The sequence below is a fragment of the Sipha flava genome, unplaced genomic scaffold, assembly GCF_003268045.1.
Source record: "Sipha flava isolate LNK unplaced genomic scaffold, YSA_version1 117_pilon_pilon, whole genome shotgun sequence".
Lineage (NCBI taxonomy): Eukaryota > Metazoa > Arthropoda > Insecta > Hemiptera > Aphididae > Sipha > Sipha flava.
In genome coordinates, this window is record NW_020271741.1 from 2,527,997 (window position 1) to 2,542,859 (window position 14,863).

General features: G+C 27.0%; 1 protein-coding gene across 1 annotated transcript; it reads left to right on the forward strand.

Annotated features, from left to right (window-relative positions):
• The first annotated feature begins 700 nt into the window (after positions 1-700).
• Positions 701-14,587, forward strand: LOC112693204 (squamous cell carcinoma antigen recognized by T-cells 3-like). The gene is made up of 16 exons (XM_025568179.1): positions 701-904; positions 2,627-2,753; positions 4,078-4,182; positions 6,115-6,299; positions 6,366-6,584; positions 6,726-7,035; positions 7,379-7,558; positions 8,107-8,275; positions 8,374-8,532; positions 9,845-9,932; positions 9,989-10,109; positions 12,786-12,991; positions 13,054-13,201; positions 13,968-14,101; positions 14,163-14,329; positions 14,397-14,587. Exons 1-16 carry the CDS (start codon positions 794-796, stop codon positions 14,539-14,541), a joined length of 2,574 nt encoding a protein of 857 aa, XP_025423964.1. The 5' UTR covers positions 701-793; the 3' UTR covers positions 14,542-14,587.
• Positions 14,588-14,863: the final 276 nt, after the last annotated feature.

A 14,863-nucleotide genomic window follows, 5' to 3' on the forward strand; every position in this document is an offset into this window, starting at 1 on the left:
TTATAAACTATACATTTATATACATTTTTCAAACTATTCATTATGTAAAAGTAATTTGTAGTTAATATTTAAATAGGAATTGATTACTTATATTATACCTACCAACATAAGCGACGATATCGTGTTGTATAATATATTCTTCAGAATAGGGTGAACACATATTTACATATATTTAATTTTATAAGTGATTTGTATCCCATGAGGTAACAGAATTATAGGAGATTGGGACCAATAAGTTAACTCATCCAAGGTAACCCGTAGTCTTCAACCGAAACCGGTTTTGATGAAAACAAAACATATTAATTCCAGATGTATTACCAAATTTTCCACACAAAAAATAAAAATATATATATATATATATATATATAAGATTTTTTAATACTAAGGGTTAATAGCTATGGGACACTAACTTAAGGTCAACATATAGTTTAATAAGTTTCAATTCGACATGATTTCAATCCATCGACATTCGACATTAAAATAATGTGATTTTGTCTAGAAATATTCAATTCACACGACACGAATATGACGTTTTTACATATAGCAGTAAAATACTATGTAGGAAAAGTTGTAATGCCCCGTTTTATATCATGATTTTCTTTTCCGGTTATTTGTGGTTATCACTACTCTATGTTTATAAAATTATCAGTAGAATGGCACTTGTATATTGTGTTTTTTTATCGATAAAAACGTGAAAATTATACGTTTTAGTTGTGTATTATTCTTATATTTTGTTTATTTCATTTATTTTCTTTATTTTCAATTAATTATAGTTTAAGCAAATTCGTCTAAAATGGATGTAGATTCTGATTGTACCATATCTTCTTCAGATTCTGACGATGACAATTTAGAAAATATTAGGCAAGTTCATTTGAAAGAAAAAATTGAAGTTCTGGAAGATGCGGTAATATTTTTAAAAATTAAGTTTGAAAATATTGAAATTAGTGTTTTGTTGATAATAATATAAATATAATGTATTAAATATTTAGGTATCAGTGATAATTGATAAATATAATATGATTGATTATATATATTGGTAATATATATGTACAGTGTTTATTATTTTATTATTGGATTATTTAGATCAGCAGTTTTCAATCATTATGAGAATTTTACCATAAATTGGGTTAAATGTTATCAAAAACCCCCTCTAAATATTTTAGTTTAAAAGCAAATAAATAAATAATTTTTTATTTATTTCAATCATTCAAAAAATGACAACAAAAAAGTTTTATATTGCATATAAAAATCTATGGTATTGTTAATCAATTAAATGATTGATATTCCATATTATGAACAATTTGTCTAATATTCAGTTCAGTCCCGACCAGTATACATATTCGTGTTTCAATTTTAATTGGTTTTGATTTGATTTCAATTTCAATTTTATTGTTGGTATAGTCGAAAATTCACATTTATACCTGTAAGTTATGGCAAAATGGAATCTGTAATTTCAAGGCTGTTACTGACAACAATAAATACTCGACATCAATTGTTACTAAAATTATGCTAGTTATGAGTTTTCATAATTTATTTTTTTTTGACTATTGACTTCACAAAGTCTAAGGAAGATTACTTTTTTAAATTTTTAATATCTAAAAATATTCCTTGACTGAGTTAGGACATGTGGGGTAGAAGTTCTTTAGTACTGTATTAGTAGTACCCACAATACTCCACATTAATGTAAAATCAATAATAATAATAATAACAAATAGTACTAACAATAAATTAGTCTTGTCTTTACCCTTTGGAAAAATCTCATTTTACTACTAAGTTGGAAACCATTGATTTAGATGGAGTTCTTGAAATTAATAGTTTTTACTATCTCAGTATTTTTTTTCAAGTTAAAGAAAACATTTTAAATTTATTTTAAATTGATTCCAATTTATTATTTAACTTTAGAGATAGCTTGAACTTGCTAGAGCTTAAAAATATTTTTCTCTATTTTGCTCTAATAAATTTCTTAAAATATATTAATCATTTGTATACTTATTTGATTCAGACACCTTTAAAATATATAGAAGTGTCCATAAATTAGAGTACAGACAAGTAAATCATTTATATAATTGATTAAAAGGGTCAATAGACCCTGACTAGAGCTTACATGCAAAATGTGATAATATGAGGGATTCAGCTGAATAGGATTGAAAAATATTTAAGAATATAATTGAACTTATGTGTAATAGATTTTATACCTCAAATCTATATACAACCTTCTATAAGATCTGTTAAAGATTCTAGTTATAAGAATCTTAAGATAGTAGTTTTTCTGATATTAAGTTACAAACTTATATTTTAAAGATTTTTGTTTCAAATCATAATACTTGACTAGTATTAAATATTTTCACAAATATGAAATTAGTAAAATATATTTATTTTAGAAACTGTAGTAATGTCAAACTTATTTTATGTTTCATTATATTTTTAACCTCAATAATTTATACTTATTTAAAAAGAAACTTTAATTTTGTATTTTATGTTTTGAGAATTCCATGCCATTGATTTAATTTTATTTTACTATATCATTTTATTATTTTTAATTCATTTTATTTCCTTCAGATTTTAAATTATTTAAGTAATTAAAGTAAGTGAACTCTATAAAGTTATATATTGTGTATTCTTTTAGGTCAAAAATTCACCATCTGATTATCAAGCACATGTGGAATTAATTAAAACCCTTCGTAGTATACATGATTTGGACAAACTACGTATTGCTAGAGAGCGTCTAAATGAAAAATACCCATTAAGTGCAGGTATTTTATAAATTCTTATTTTATTATTATTATCAAATAATTATATTACATTTCATATAAATTAAGAAAATATAGGAGATCTACTAAATGTTATTCTTGTTTAATGTTATACCTAATAAGTAATGATTGTATTTATTTGAAATTGTGTTTATTATATAATAGAACAGAAGAAATAGCAAGAATTGATAAGGGAGTAAGGCAAGGATGCATTCTGTCCCCTATTTTGTTTAATATGTTTATTGAAGAAGCTATAAAAAAAATAAAAGATGAAATACAAGTAAGAGCCAGAGTAGGTGGATAAAAAGTAATAGCACTTCGATTTGCAGATGATATCGCATTTTTCATTGAAAAAGAAGAAGATTTACAGTTATTATTTGAGAAAACGGAAGATATCTTAGGAAATTACGGAATAAAATTAAACAAAAATAAGACTAAAAATATGTCATGTAGCAAATTAAATAGAATATGGCTTAACATAAATATTAAAGGTGAACCCATCGAACAAGTGCAAAGCTATTGCTATCTTGGCTGTAAAATAAATTATGGTAAAAGCAAGTGAGACATAATAAATAGGATTAGACAAGGAAAAAGAGCATTTCAAAACTAAAACCATTTACTAACCACAAACAGTGTGAGACTAGACACAAGGAAAAACTTTCTGAAAATATACGTATGGAGTATAACACTATACGGATGCAAGAAGACCTGAACAGTAAGCGCAACTGAGTAGAAAAAATTAGAAGCTTTTGAATGTGTTGTTACCGCAAAATGCTCAAGATTATATGGAGCAAAAGATTAACAAATGAAGAGATAATATAATAGGACATATGTTGCGCAATAATAGTTTGCTGAAGCTGATTATTGAATGATATGTTGATGGTAAAACTGGAAGAGGAAGACCAAAAATGAAATAAATTTCACAAAGTATGAAGGACATAGAAATAGGCAGTTATTGAGATTTAAAGGAGCTGAGTTTTAACAGAGAAGCCTGGAGAGCTGCGGTCAATCAATCGAAAGATTGAAGATCAAAAAAAAATATATATATTTATTAATTTAATTTAATAATTTTTAAATTATTTTAGTATTTTAATTCCAAAATAATAAATCTATGAAATATTATATCAATATTGTGTGTAGGCTATTTAAGTTTAAAATTACTTTATGTTTTTACTGTTATAGTAGAATTAAGAAAGCATTAAATTTCAATGATTTTGTTTACTTTTTAATTTTAAATATAATTGTTAAAAATATTTATTTTTTATGCAATAAATTATTTATGTATTTTATTTTCTGTGTTAATTTATTAGCTTTTTAAATTTTACAGACTTATGGATCGATTGGATAAAAGATGAAATAAGTATTGCAACTACTGATGAAGAAAAACAAAATGTTATTAAATTATGCGAAAAAGCTGTTAAAGATTATTTAAGTAAGTACATTATTCAATTTTACTTTCCAAGTTTAATTTTGATATTTTGACTACCCTTTTATGTACATTTTTACCGCTCAAAGTACTAATTATAATCCTCAATATTGTTATTGGTAATTTAAGTTGTAATTTATATTAGGTTATAAGTTATAACTTATAACCTTTTTTTTTTTTCTTAAAAAATCGGCAATATAACAGTCATTTGGAAATGCTGTTAAACAGTACTTCAGGTAGTGGAATAAGGTTATAACCTAAATATTGTATAAAAAAAAAGTTAGTCTACTACTATTATACTAAATTCTAAAATTTAAATAACTAAATTTTATTTGGGTTAAGAACAATTTAACTTTTTTTATCTAAATTATTTTATTAATTAATATTAATTTTAAATCAATTACATTAAAAGAAAATGATACTTAAAAATTAAAAGTATACTCTAAGTTTAATGCTTGGTGGTGCTAGAGGCTGCAGTATGGGGTAAATACAATCAAGTGTATGACGCGTAATCATGCCCGTTGATATATGAATAAAATTACAATTTCTCTATAATTTTCATAGAAAAACCTTATTGGGCAGAATAAAACTATTTTGTGTAAATTCATAGTAAAAGCTCTTTTTTTTATTTTGTTTTAAAGAAGAAAATATACGTGATGTACATTTTTATGTTTTCATTAATTTTTTTAGCCAAATAAATAAATTAATAATTTTCAAATTTTGACTTATAAATAACCTTGTGTACTTTATTTTTTCTAAAATAAAAACAATAACATTTCATCATCAATAGTTTTCTTCTCTTTAAAATGACAAAAAAAAAATGGAATCTCTACTATAATTGTACATAATTTTTCCCGTGTATAAACCCGGGTTTAAGGTACGCGTCCATAGGTACGCATCGTACGGATCGTATGAAACGGATTTTAGAATTATTAGTATAGTAAGTTATACATATGCGTCCACTGGCCGGCAGCGGACGGATCGCACGTATCGGTCCGTCGGTAATGCCGACGAAATTGATCGAAGGGGCAACTTTTCCGATTGGTGCGGATGACGTCATACGGATTTCGCTACGATAATGCGAATGTTAATTAAAAAAATCCGACCGTCGCATCGGCAATCCGATCGCTACGGATACAGTGGACGCACTACCACAAAATGATCCGTTTCATACGATTCGTCCGATACGTACGATGCGTACCTATGGACGCGTACCTTTACACGACGCGAATCTGATGCGCGAGTCAAGATTCGACATGATTCGACCCGTCTGAACTTGCCTCGGGTGATAAGCGAGTCAAGCGAGGATACCTCGTGGCGAGCGGTAGCTCAGTCGGTATTTGGGCGCGCGTCAAAGGAGATTCGCCGATTTGTTTCGAGTCGTGTGAACTACTTCTTTGAGCGTCTTGCCTCGCACGTAACGCCATGGATCAAAATCAATGTATTCAATTTATTATACTGCAACCGTTGTTGAAACAAATGTCTACACCACCAACGTCGCCGTTATTTGCTTTGCATTTTTTTTTTTTTAAATTTGCATCGTAATAATGGCAAATGACGCTGCTGCAACTGGAGGTACTGGCACACGTATTGCCGCCATCGTTGCCTCACATAAACTGTGGCTTGCCCTGAATCACATTGCTTTGCGCATAAATACGTATCGTGTAAACATTTAGGTGAATCAGATGTCTCGCGAAGCAGCCTCGCGAATTTTGCCTCGCGCATCAGATTCGCGTCGTGTAAACCCGGCTTAACATAATTGTAGCTTAAATTACTGGTGTATCATATTCTCTGAATTATTTATCTAAATTAATGAATAATAAACAGTCATGTTTAAATTTTTCTTTATTTTTGTGCTTAATGTTATACATTAATTGTTACATTTAAATGTATTGTTTTATTTGTTGCTATACTGAACTTATTCTTATTTTACTATAGGTATAGATTTATGGTTAGAGTATGTACAGTTTAAAATTGGTTGCATGTCTGATACCACTGGAACAGATACCATACGGGAATTAATGGAACGTGCATTAACTGCCGGTGGTCTTCATGTACCTAATGGAAATGTTCTTTTCGAAGTGTACAATGAATTTGAAAAATTAATTTTATTATCGTTGAAGGTTGGATAAAAATTTCATATATTTATTTAAGTTAATCGTTAAAACTAAATGAGTTTTTATTTATAGGAGAGTACTGATGAAAAATCCATAAATGACCAAAAACGCCGTATAAATAATTTATATCGTCGTCAACTTTCTGTGCCTTTATTTGATATGGAAAACACTTATACTGAATATAAGCAATGGCTTGCTTCTGAAAATATTGAAATAGAAAAATCAGTTGAGGATACCTATAAAAAAGCTCTTAATAAATTACAAAAAATTCAAATTTTTGAAGACCGTTTGGTAAGTTTTATTACTTATTTATTAAATACAATTACATTTTATTTTTTAAATTGTATTACAATGCTTTTTGTTTTATCATAGAATCTCATTGACAACATTTTTTTAAGATAATTTTATAAATATTAATTTATATTTATTTAGTTATCTTTAGAAGTTAAAGATCGACTAGATTCTTATGTAGAATATATTCAATGGGAAAAAAATCCTAAAGAAGGTGGAAATAAGCCAACTCGAATAATATGCTTGTATGAACGCGCTATTGCTGATTTACCTTTAATACACACACTTTGGGTTGATTATATTGACTATATTGCAGTAACAATTAAAGAAGCTGATTACATATTAGAAACTTGTAAGAGGTCTGTAGCTAACTGCTCATGGTCTGCAGATCTTTGGACTACTTATTTAATTCAAGCTGAAACTTATAATCAATCACATGAAAAAATTACAGGTATATTATACATTTTATTATTTACAAAAAAATTGCTGATTTTTTTTTTAAAGATTTTCTATGACCATTACCTCTATTTGCTTAGTGTGTTCTATAGTAAGAGTACCATAGAGATATAGTAGGGTTGATTCATGTGAAAACAGTTATGCTGGAATTTGTGTTTTAAAACAATTGATTGGGGGAGGTGTGGTTTATTTTATTTCTTCTTTCAGGATCATGGTCTAGCCCCAAAGCAAATTCATCAGAGATTGGTTATTAAAGCAAAGTGATTTATTTCACTTGGCCACACTACCCCTAATTTTTATTTTATTTAAACATACACTTGATAGTAATTTTGTTTTAGAAATTATGGAAAAAGCAATAAGCTCATGGTTTAGTTCATCTGCAGAATATCGTTCTTTATATCTTTCTTACATTTTTTATTTGAGAAGACGTCTCAATAACGAAAATGCTGAGACTAAATTAAAGCAAATTCAAGATATAAGATTGATGTTAGAACAGGCTCAAAAATTTCTTCTTGAAAGTATGTATTATAGTTATAAAATAAAAATATGATCTGGGTATACTAATTCTTAAACCAGATAAATCTCTTCATGTTTATGAATTATAGAACTATATAATATTATTTATTCTAATGCCTGTTCCTAAGGCACTACAGTCATGCAAAAATTAAATAAATGTTAGGTAAAGTAGTTTTAATTTATTATTCATGTTACTTTAGTTATTGAAAATAAGTTACTGCAGTTATAATTTGTCTAAAAAGTCACTGTCAGATAAAACATTTGGGAATAGTTGTTATAATGTATAAATTAATTTATCAGTCTTTAAATTTGTAAAAAATGTACATAAATACTGTATATTTCAAAATCTTATAATTTAATTGTACCTTTCTAAAAACCATAGTAAATAAATTCAAATATAAGCTCTTTAAATTTTGATTACCTTCCATTAGAACTACAAGTATTTTTTAATTTTACCCTGTCAGTTGTTGTTCCAGTTTATTAAAAGTATTTAGTTTTAACAATGATTTTTATATATAAGAACATTAATTAAATAAAAAATAAATTTTAGGCTTTGGACACTCTGGAGATCCAAACTGTGAATTACTTTTATGGTGGACAGATTTTGAAGCTATTATAACAGGTGATATGGAACGTGTTCGAACTATGTGGAATGAAATTTTAAGTGCTGGTCTTAATCAATATTCTTCTTATTGGATGAAGTATATAAATGTTGAAATGTATGTACAATATAAAAAAATGTATTAGTTAAATGTCTGAATTATAAATTTAAATAATAATCTTATAACCTATTTTTATTATTTCAATTTATTTTTAGTCAATTTGGCGATCAAAAACATGTACGTAAAATTTTTGCACGAGCATTAATGACTAATACAGATTCACCTGAAACAATTGGTTCAGAGTGGATTAGATATGAAACATTGTATGGTGATTTAAACTCATTATTAAATTGCAAAGAAAAATATAAAATTAAGTAAGTTATTGTTTATAATAATGCTATTTTTTTTTTTTATTATTTAAAATGTATGTATAATCCTTCTTCTCCTTCACCTTTCTCCCTTCTATTTGGGGTGGACCACCCTTGTCCTAAACCTTCACTCATCTTGATTTTCTACATTCTCTGCGCACACATCAACAGCCACAACATTATTCTCGGTCATATTCAACCATTACTTTTTTGGTCTTCCTTTTCCTGTTTCCCCTTCAATGTTTATTTTAATAACAACTCTTACTGCATTTGTTTCCTCTCGTCTTATCACATGCCCAAACCAAGTCTATTTTCTCTCATCTTTTCTATAGACGTTATACCAATACTATCTCTCAAATATTCGTTCCTTATTCTATCTTCTCTTGTCACTCTATTCATTCATCTAAGCATTCTCAATCCTGCAACACTCATACTCTGTTCTATTCTCCTGTCAACCGTCCAACACTCCAAACCATATAGCATAGTTGGTTTCGCTACACCTGTAAAATTTACCTTTCAACCTTATTGGAATACTCTTATTGCATAAGACGTCTGAGGTTTCTCTTTATTTCATTCAACTGTACTTAATCTTATGTGTTACATCCATACCAAAACCCCCATCCTTTTGTACAAATTATCCTATATATTTTAAATTCTTGACTTCACCTATCACATCACCACTTATTGTCATTGGTCTTCTCATACCTTCAATTTCTTGGTATCTCCCTACAAAGTCATACTCTACTTTGTTTTATTTCTACTAATTCTCAATTCTTTTCCTTCAAGAGCTCCACTCATCCAACCTATTATTAACTTCTTTCAGATTTTCTCTTACCTAAACTATATCTTCAGTATACATCATACACCATGGTACCTCACTCTGTATATCTTTCGTAGCATCATCCATTACCATAGAGAACAAATAATGGCTTAGAGCCGATCCTTGATGCACACCAACTCCTATATTAAAATCTTCTGTTACTTCACACAAATATTACACAAGTTCTTGAGTTTTCAGACATATCCTGAATCAAATTTTTATATATATTTAGTATCTCCTTTCTCATTAATGCCCCCTTAAAAACTTCTCTTGGCCACTGTCATACATATTTTTTAAATATATAAACACCATGCATAATTTTTTCTTATTTTCCTTAAACTTAGTATTTTTTAATAAATTTAATGTTTTAATTGTATTAAAAAATAATCATTATTTTTTAAATGAACCTTGTATTTTATTATTGAAGAAAAACATTAAATGGATTAATTCAAAATGTACTTAATATCTTTTAATTTATACTTATATTTATATTATTAGAATGAAGCAGGTACAAGAAATACAAGATAAAGAACAAAAAACCGATAACAAGATGGGAAATAAAGAGAAGGAAGCAAAAAAACGAAAAGTAATAAAAATTGTGCTATAAGTTTTTAAATGATATTATTATTTTTTCTATTTTAGTGGAATGAAACAGAACAAATTAGTAATAATGATAAATCAAATGGAAATTTTAAAGTACCATTTGCCAAAAAAGATGTTGGACAAGAATCTGAAGCTTCCCCTATTAAAAAACTTCGAACAAGTAAGATTTAACGATTATAATATTTGTTTTAATTTTTGAATTACTCGGCTTTGTCTGTGAAAATAAATGCTTTCATTATGTCAGGTTAGATTATTATAGGCAAATAAAAAAATTATAATCGTCATTTTGTAATTTCCATTGTAAATCATACAATATTTATTGATATTAGGAGCAACAGACAAACGCCTTCATTCTCTGAGTCACCCATGAAATATATTTATAAAAACTTTGGTTCTTCTGGATCACTGGGTAATAGAAAACCAGACAAATGGTAAACTTGATCTTGAATTTAAAATGTTGGCAGTAAGTTTCCATGCTTAATATCTATTGCATCAAACAATGTCATTTGAAAAGTCACAGTTATACACAAGATATTTTGAATCTTGATGAGAACAATTTTAGAGACTTTTAATGAATTGGTTGGATCGTATCTGCAAAATCGTTTGTTAATTAAGAGGACGTTACACCCGCATGTGTTTTCTCCGTCTGACATACGTACAACATTGCAAAAGCTGTGAACTATTTTGCAAAGAGCAAAATAGGTTTTTTCAATTTTTTCGATTTTTTGACTTTTTATTTTTTTTAGCTCGTATAAAAAACAAGTATAGAACGAGAAATTCTCAAATAAATTTAAAGAGTTTAATTGTTTTATGTTCAGAGAGTAATGATTTAGAGGTAATTAATACCGATTATATAATTAAAGGGTTTGCTTCCCAAAAAGAAAGAAAAAATTATTTATACAAATAACATTTTTATTTTTTTATTAAAAAAAAATAAGAAATAAATTTATATATTAAAATATAATTTTTTTTTCTTCTGAAATATATTTATGGTGTGGATCATCAATATTTTGATTATGGTTATGGGCCCCTAAAATTGTTTGGCTCCGGGCCCCAAATTATCATAATCCGGGCTTGAGGTGCCCACTGAGGTGTGTGACGATAGGGTTCCTTTCTGTTTTTTCGGTTGTTATAGCAACAACAAAACAATAACTTTCTGGGCTTTATCATGTGTACATCAGCTTCCTTTTATTTTTTTCGTGATAAAAAGTAGTCTATGTCTTTCTCCAATGTCTATCTTTGTACCAAATTTCATGTTTAATAAATACAAAAATTTATTGGACACAAACCGTCGAACACGTCACATATATAGTCAGTGGCGCACACTGGAGGGTTCAAGGATAGCAACTGCTACCCCTGAAAAATTGGGTGGGTGGGTGGTCCTCCTGGCCCCAAAATATCTACATCATAATAAATCTAATACGTACAGTGGCGTGTTGAAGAGGTTTTTGAGAAGCCATGGCCTCTGCATTTTTAGAGGTGGGTGGTTTGGGTAGCCGAAGTCTCATGACTTATATGAGGATATCAATTCAATTGTACCTATACCTACATAAACTATAATAATAATTATTCAGGGACATTAAAATAGGCAAGCCTGTACAACTGTTCGTTAATTCTATTGGTAAAACGGTTTAAACGTGCTACGTGTAATAAAAACTAAAGAAACCCGAAAGAACCTTTTCTAAATTGACAATTATTAAAAACAAACTTCGTAGTACCATGTGTGAAAGTCGGTTAGAAAATTTAATGTTACTATCATGTGAAAATGATATTAAAATTGACACAGATACTGTAATTAATACATTTTCAAATAATAGTAGCTTATTGCAAAAGGCTTTATTATATTAATTTTAGTTTGATGTTTACTCCAAGTGTGTATAATTATTAAGACTTACAATAATCAATAAAAACTAATAGCAACCGAGAACCTGTATTTTATTTTATTAACATTCAATACTTTATTATTAAATCTTGAACAAGTTTAGAGAATTCCAGTTAGGGGGGTGTGGGGGCGAAGCCCCCGCGGGTCTGTTTTTGAAAGTGATTTAGTGGGTGGGTGTTATTTTTCCATTCAATATGCTACCCCTATTCATTTTTGTGTGTGCGCTACTGTATATAGTAACAAATGTTCGACTTATTCGATAGACTTTCTAACATTTTTCTTTAATAAAAGTCTTGTACCAGACAATTATGAAAAAAAAAAAAAAAAATCAGTTAAATCAGTCGAACCATTCTCAAGTTATTCTCTTATATACACAGAGCAATTAATTTATATATATATATATACACAGATTAACTAAACTACATTATTTTTCAATTAGTTAATTTTTATTTTTAATTTAAAAGCTATTATTATAGCTTTAGTACTCCAAAAATATTAAGACTTTTTCAATAAATAGATTTTTTGTGCAATTTTCATAATAACTTTATATTTACAAATAGCACAGTTTAGATTCAATTTATTTTGACATTAATGGATATTTTATCTGTTGAAATACTATATAGGTTTCTACCCAATCTGTTATGCTCAGCAGTTAATAATGTTAATTTACTGATAGTAGGTATACTAGTTTGTTTGGAATTTCCAAATACTTTTATTCTAAATATTTTACTGAATTAATTATTGGTTTAGTTTTTATTCTGTATTACATTTTATTATTTACTCATATACTGGTTTAGTAAATATTTATTATTAAATTATTTGAAGTAAAAATTTATATTAATATGGTTAATATGAAGAAAATATTTAAAAAAATGGGTAAAATATTATGAATAAATAAATAAATAGCCATAATTTTTTTAAAATAAAATATTTATGAATTATAAATTGTTTTAGCTGAAATAAACCTTGACAAAGGTGGTCGACACATGGAGATTGAAGGTAAAGAATATCGATCTGTATTTGTTAGTAATTTGGATTTTGCTGTGACTGAATTGGAGGTGAAAGATGCATTGTCTTCAATTGGTCACTGCGAAGTATTATTAGTAAGAGATTTTAAGGGACGATCTAAAGGATTTGGTTATGTGCTTTTCGAAAAGCCAGTAAGTATGACAAACATAGCTGTTATTGTATATATTATTAGCAATCTAATTTTATTTCATAGGAAATGGTTCCAGAAGCATTAAAAAAAGACCGTGAACTTGTAAATAATCGACCTATGTTTGTGTCTAAATGTGAACCTGATAAACAAAGTAGAGAATCAGGATTACGATTCCCTACTAAGCTAGAAAAAAATAAATTGTTTGTTAAAGGTAAAAACTTTTTTGTTGATATTTATGTTAAATCTTTTTTATTTATTATTCAAAATGTGATAGCATATCAAATTTTTATACAAGTGTAGAATTTAATTAATTACAATGTTAACATATTTTATTTATGTTTATACATGTGATTGTAATTAGTAAAACTTAATTTTTATTATGACAGTTGCATTAAATAAGTTTAACTACTTAAATAACTAGAGCATACTAATTTCTGTATTTCTTTAAAGGATTCTTGAGTTTAAAATCAAATAATAACAATAATTTATATTGTTTTATTATATTACACTGTTAAAAAAAATTGGATACATTTATATTAATACTATTTAACAAAATTTCAATTATTTTGTGCTCTGTATTTTTATAAAATAACTGTATAAATATTAATTAAACTATGTTAGTTCAAAATATATAATAAATTAAATGTGTTAAATATGGTGAATCTTAAGGAATGATAAGAATTTATATTCTATTAATTAAAATATCCTCAATTTTCTTCAAATGGCTTTAAATGTTAGTATCTTACAATTGTTAAAAAAATAAAATACTTAGCTTCCTGCATTAAATATCTAGACAATTTTTTATTTTTAATAAAATTTTTATTTTGAAATTGTAAAATTTCTTTTATATATATAAATTGAAAAGAAAACTTTTTTCAGTTATTTTTCTTTACAAACAATAAATTATAGAATTTACTATAGCATATTATGGTTTTATTAAACTAAATTTTTAAATTTAAAATTTGAATTTTTGCAAGGTTTGCCATTCAACTACACAAAAATTGATATAGAAAACATTTTTAAACCATATGGAACTTTAAAAGATGTACGTGTTGTTACATTTAGAAATGGACATTCTAAAGGATTAGCCTATATTGATTATGAAGACGAGGTAACATGATTTAACCATAATAATTTACTGTAATTTTAAACTTAATTATTTGATTGATTAGATATCAGCTGCTAAAGCATTGTTAAAAACTGACAACATGGTAATTCAGGATAGAACTATTTCAGTAGCTTTGAGTCAACCACCAGAACGTAGAAATCCGTCTGAGAGTAAATCATATCTTCCTGTTGCAAAGTTTAAATCACAAGCTTCAACTTCATCATTAGTGCAGTTAGTATTTATGTTTTTACAACCTAAAAATTTATATTTTTCAGTACATTTTTATATATCTTTTTAGACGTGATCATGCCCGTACAAAGTTATCTTTTACACCTAGTGTGTTGCAAAAAAAGTCTGATAAATCTGTTTCAACAACATTAGGTGGTGATACAGCTGCACTAACTAATGATGACTTCAGAAAAATGTTATTTGGTGGCAAATAACTATTTAACTATTTAAGTTTTAAAATAAAAATAATTAAGTATTTAATTTCAAGTATGAAATAAATTTTTAAACTATTTCCTGTATACTTAAAAATATGTATTTTATAAGATACACTTCAATGTAATTATTTCAAAGTGTTTGATTTACTTTTATGGTAAATGAAATAGAAATATCTTACATCAATTTTTGCTACTATAGCTTATTATTTTTAAATGAATAGCACATAGGTATAATTCAATTAATAGATAATAATAAAAATACATTCTACTTATTTATTTGTCTGTAAAAAGTTTTAGATTACCATATTTTTTTCATTCAGCG

Excerpts from the sequence above, each read along its gene's own strand:
- LOC112693204 (XM_025568179.1), top strand. The coding sequence starts at position 794 with ATGGATGTAGATTCTGATTGTACCATATCTTCTTCAGATTCTGACGAT. Across the intron at positions 6,300-6,365 it reads TAATTTTATTATCGTTGAAG|GAGAGTACTGATGAAAAATC; the intron begins GTTGGATAAAAA and ends TTTTATTTATAG. Across the intron at positions 7,036-7,378 it reads ATCACATGAAAAAATTACAG|AAATTATGGAAAAAGCAATA; the intron begins GTATATTATACA and ends ATTTTGTTTTAG.